Consider the following 4775-nt stretch of genomic DNA (forward strand, 5'->3'; position numbering starts at 1 on the left):
AACGCCTATTGCGTTGGACACAAAATGGCTTCTAAATTCTCAATGTCGCAACTCTTTTTATCTATGGCTCTGATCCCCGTCAGAGCCTGAAAAAAATATCGTCGCGCGACGTAGCCTCTTAAAGTCGACGAAGTGTACACTGGGTTTTAAATCCTTGTTTGTAAACTGACCATATACACTATACAGTACATATTAACTTTATCCCAATACATATATATATATATATTTTATATATAGCTTAATAGGCAAAATACTGAAAAACAACAATGCTGTGGGAAACAATGTCTGGATCTTGGTATAGTGGTATAGATACAAATTTGATAAGCAACAACAACAAAGTAAAAGTAAGTAAAGATCCAGAAGTAGAACCAGAGCTTTCGGACAACTCTTGTCCTTCCTCAGTATTTATATAGGCTTATACGCANNNACTTTATAACATACCAGGCCATAACATGCCATAATCAAGGGGTACAACACATCGGTAATATCGATAGATGCTTAACATTTGTATAAGACAGTATATAAAAATGTGTGTCATGTTTTCAACAACACGCTTAAGAAAACTATTTACTTAGATACGATAAAACCATAAAATATAAATTCCTTTATCATCTAAGATTTTGTAACCAGGCATGGATCAGTCATTTTCCCTGGTTGTAACTTACGGTGCCGTATGCTAAGGATTCAATAAATTATAAACTACAAACTAGTAATAACCAGGTCGGTGTAAAAGAAAAAAAAATGTAAAAAAAAAAAGTTTATCAGCCAAAGAATAAATATAAAGGATATAATTATATCGTTATAAATTTGAATTGAAGGCTAGTAACTTACTTAAATATAAGTAAGAAATTCAAATGCTTAATTTTATTGTTCAATTGATAAGCTTAATACAGACAGTATATAGTGTATTTTTTTCTGAACTTTCATTCTAAACGTACATTTAGGCAACTGAATATCAGGCTTCCAATATCCATAATACCCTGACGAATAATAATACCGCATGTACTAGATATTTTCGAGCTCTGTGTGTGTTTTTTTTTTTTCAGTGTCCACAAGTTAACATTGTACATTAAATACGTAAATTGGGCATTATTGATTAGTTAATATTTTAAACCCGTTCAACATTCTTGCTGTTTAAAAGTTCGGCTTGATTTCATTTTCTATCATCAAGATATTTTCACAGAAATGTTTTATTTAGCAAACCTATATTTTTAAACGCTAAATAAGTTATGATGTTAGAGACGACCCCTTTTCTTTCTTTTCCTTTTCGTTCAATTTTTTCTGCTTCATCCGGCGGTTTTGAAACCAAATCTTAACTTGTCTTTCGGTAAGAGTCAGGGACTGGGACAGTCGAGCGCGTCGATCACGTGTTAAGTATTGATGCAATTGAAATTCTTTCTCCAATTCGAATATTTGAACTTTTGAGTACGGTCTTCTTTTAGTCCGACGTGGAAATGTGGCGAATGTGAACATCCATCCCGGTGGACCACCGTCTATTGAAAAATAAAAGTAAATAAGTATTGTTATTTTTATTATAATTATCATCATCATCATCATCATCATCATCCTCGTCATCATCATCATCATCATCACCATCATCATCATCATCATCATCATCATCATCACCATCATCATCATCATCATCATCATCATCATCATCATTATTATTATTATTATTATTATTATTATTATTATTATATTAGACTTCGGCTTGTTGAACTTGGTTGGAGCCAGGAAGGAACCAGACATAGAGACGACAAACGCAGTAGTAACAATAACAATTTGCCGCAAACTGGGCCCAATATGGGGGAAAACAAAACACCCCTATAACTTCTATAACTACTTATAACTACTAATCAATAATTAAGTAGGCGGAGTAAAAGGGGTGGAGGTAGGATAAATTTAACCAAAATTTCAGCGAGACTCAGCTCTTGTCTAAACTGGCGCCATATTAATTGTCAGAGAGCGTCTCGTAGCTAGGATACACTCTCTAACCGAAAGGCATGACCTCTGACCAAAACCATCTTACTCCGCCTGTACAGATAGGTATGAGGCGCCTGCGCTAATATAATATTAATTATTAAGCACCAATCCTGTGGTTGTTATAGCGCGTATCTTAAAATAAGCCTGTACGACAGACTGAGTGTACAACAAGGTGTAGCCTATATTATACATGAGTGGCCGATGTCGAGCACTTTCTAAATCAATCAAGATCAATAAAATCAATCACTGTCTCGTACTCCTTGTAATAAAGATATACAACCAATATCTAAATTATAATATTGATCGGCCCATGAGACATTAAACGTTGGTTGTGATTGGCTATGTGATAGTACAACGTCACCAGTGAAAGTACGCTGCACTCCAACAGTGCGAGCCGTGAACTTGATGCATTGAACGACACGTATGACAGACAATACTAGCCAGGCGAAGTTGCGTCCACAAAAAGAAACAGACGACGTCGAATTTAATCGTCCGGACGACAGCCTCAGCGATGCTTTACCCCCTTGAGTGTTTTTCAGTTTTTATTTGAATAATGTTTTTATTTTTTCAGAGGATGGAATGTAATAAATCTGCAATGAAGGATGGTTCACATATCAGTTACATGACGTCTCGTCTGAGAGAGGGCGTAGCCCCGGGTTAGAATGTTCTGTCTTACCCCATTCAAAAAGATATACAGTAGGCTACCTCATCCATTTTCATAATTATTTTTATCTCTACAAAACATGGGTACGTGTGTACGCTATGAAAATTATGTCAACAAAAATATTTTACTACGTGCTCTTTCAGATGGAAGCTTTTCATAGATGATGATGTTTTGTTTCCACTTAACATATATTTAAATATAAATTTACAATAATTATTCATATAGTTTATTTGCATTTTAAGTTGCCTCTGGAATTTTTTCAATCCGCAAGCCTGTGTAAAGATATCAGTATCACCAAAACTCAATAAAGCTGAAAAGTTGTATGCGGGCATTGTGTAAAGAATTATTATCAGTATTAATATCAAATTATACTATCATTATTTTCATTATCATTATTATTACAGTATTACTATTATCAATATTATTATTATGTATTATTATTATTATTATTATTAATATTTATATTATAACAATATAATCATATCAGTATAAATCATATTATACTATCATCATTATTATCATCATCATTATTATTATTACTACTATTATTATTATAATCATTATTATTATTATTATTATTATTATTTTATTATTATTATTATTATTATTATTGTTATTATTAATATTATTATATTGTCATCATTATTATAAATATTTATATTATTATTATATTGTCATCATTGTTATAAATATTTATATAATATAATCTTTAATATTAGTATTATTATTATTATTATTATTATTATTATTATTTTAATTATATCATTATTGTTAAATATCCCACGCTTGAGAATAATAGAAGATAAACGAAAGACATTATAGATCACTGCTAGCGTATTGTAGGTACTGCAGACAGCAGCTATTACAATACTTTCAATTACCGATTGAGATTTATAAATTAACTGAATGATTTGCTAAAATTAATTTCCATTGATATTATATTATTACACTTTTGTTCTGATAACATTCGGATTGCTATCCAAGATCAAATTGTGTGTGTGTGGATTTATCAGCCCACGTAGGGATCATGAATTACTGTTTTGAATAAGCACCGCGACTAAGGTGTTTTTCTAAAATAATTGAAGTCTCAATCCTGACACATTAAACTGATCTCTTGCCGTAACGTACGCGTGTCTAAATACATTTCACAATTCAAGTGTACGTACGCTATGTAAATATTGAACTGAAACAAAAGAGACTTATAATAACGATTGTCACATTAAAGCAGCGATTTAAAATAATTGGATATGTTATTCATTGTCGCTGGTTCATTGTTGCATGTCGCTGTGTCGTCTGAATAGTTTGTTTTTTTGTCATAAAAGAATATTTTTCATATCCAACATTAAGTAGGCCACCACTCGCCAATGGAATAATGCTCTATATACTAAGCATCATTATGTGTATTAGGAGGGTGTTAGTTATAGTATAATAATCTTTAATCCTGACGTCTGAAACAGGTTCTACTGTAGCCCTTTACATCCTATCCGCTGTCACCCGCTCTTTTGTGCCACAAGGCCGGGTGGCATCGTACGGTACCGAATGTGAGAACGAACTCATCAGTAAAAGACCGGGTAGAAATGAACCTAGGTGACGAAAGGCCGAATGGAAAAGGGTTTTGTGGCAACAACAGGCTTAGGATAACGAAATGCTTGGTGGTAAAAGGCTGGATGGCAACAACGGGCCTAGGGTGGTAAAAGTCAGTTCTGGCAAAAGGCCGGTTTGCAAAAAGTATTGCCTCGGTGGCAACGTGCCGCGCGTAGGGTGGCAATGCGCATAGATAACTCGTTTAGCTGTGCTCAACTCAACATTTTATTACAGTACATTGTTTTCTTTTCCAGATTAATACACATAATATTTGACAAGATGCACTTTATCGCCATATTATTTTAAACATGTGAACATTCTTTAGCTGTATGCAGTTATAGTAGTAAAAAATGAAAAAAATCGACAATTAAATATCTATACACATGGGATCGATGAAAGAACTATGAGTTGATAGGTTGAAATCATTGTACGTGAATTCTGAGAGAAGAATGTTACTGTACGGTATTTTGAAACCTATAGATAATTATTTTGAGTAATACCAATATAACCGTAAAAGGAATAATAAATGAAACCAGTGTATGTA

General features: G+C 32.9%; 1 protein-coding gene across 1 annotated transcript in view; it reads right to left on the reverse strand.

Moving 5' to 3' along the window:
• Positions 1 to 450: 450 nt before the first annotated feature.
• Positions 451 to 4775, reverse strand: part of LOC117109293 (homeobox protein Hox-A9-like) — an 18713-nt gene continuing 14388 nt past the window's right edge. Inside the window, exon 2 of the mRNA XM_033251562.1 lies at positions 451 to 1493. Within this exon, the coding sequence (XP_033107453.1) occupies positions 1228 to 1493 (266 nt within the window). The 3' untranslated portion in view covers positions 451 to 1227. The remainder of the gene's footprint in view (positions 1494 to 4775) is intronic.

Source organism: Anneissia japonica, unplaced genomic scaffold, assembly GCF_011630105.1.
Source record: "Anneissia japonica isolate Jap-2015-1 unplaced genomic scaffold, ASM1163010v1 scaffold287987_len96054_cov190, whole genome shotgun sequence".
Lineage (NCBI taxonomy): Eukaryota > Metazoa > Echinodermata > Crinoidea > Comatulida > Comatulidae > Anneissia > Anneissia japonica.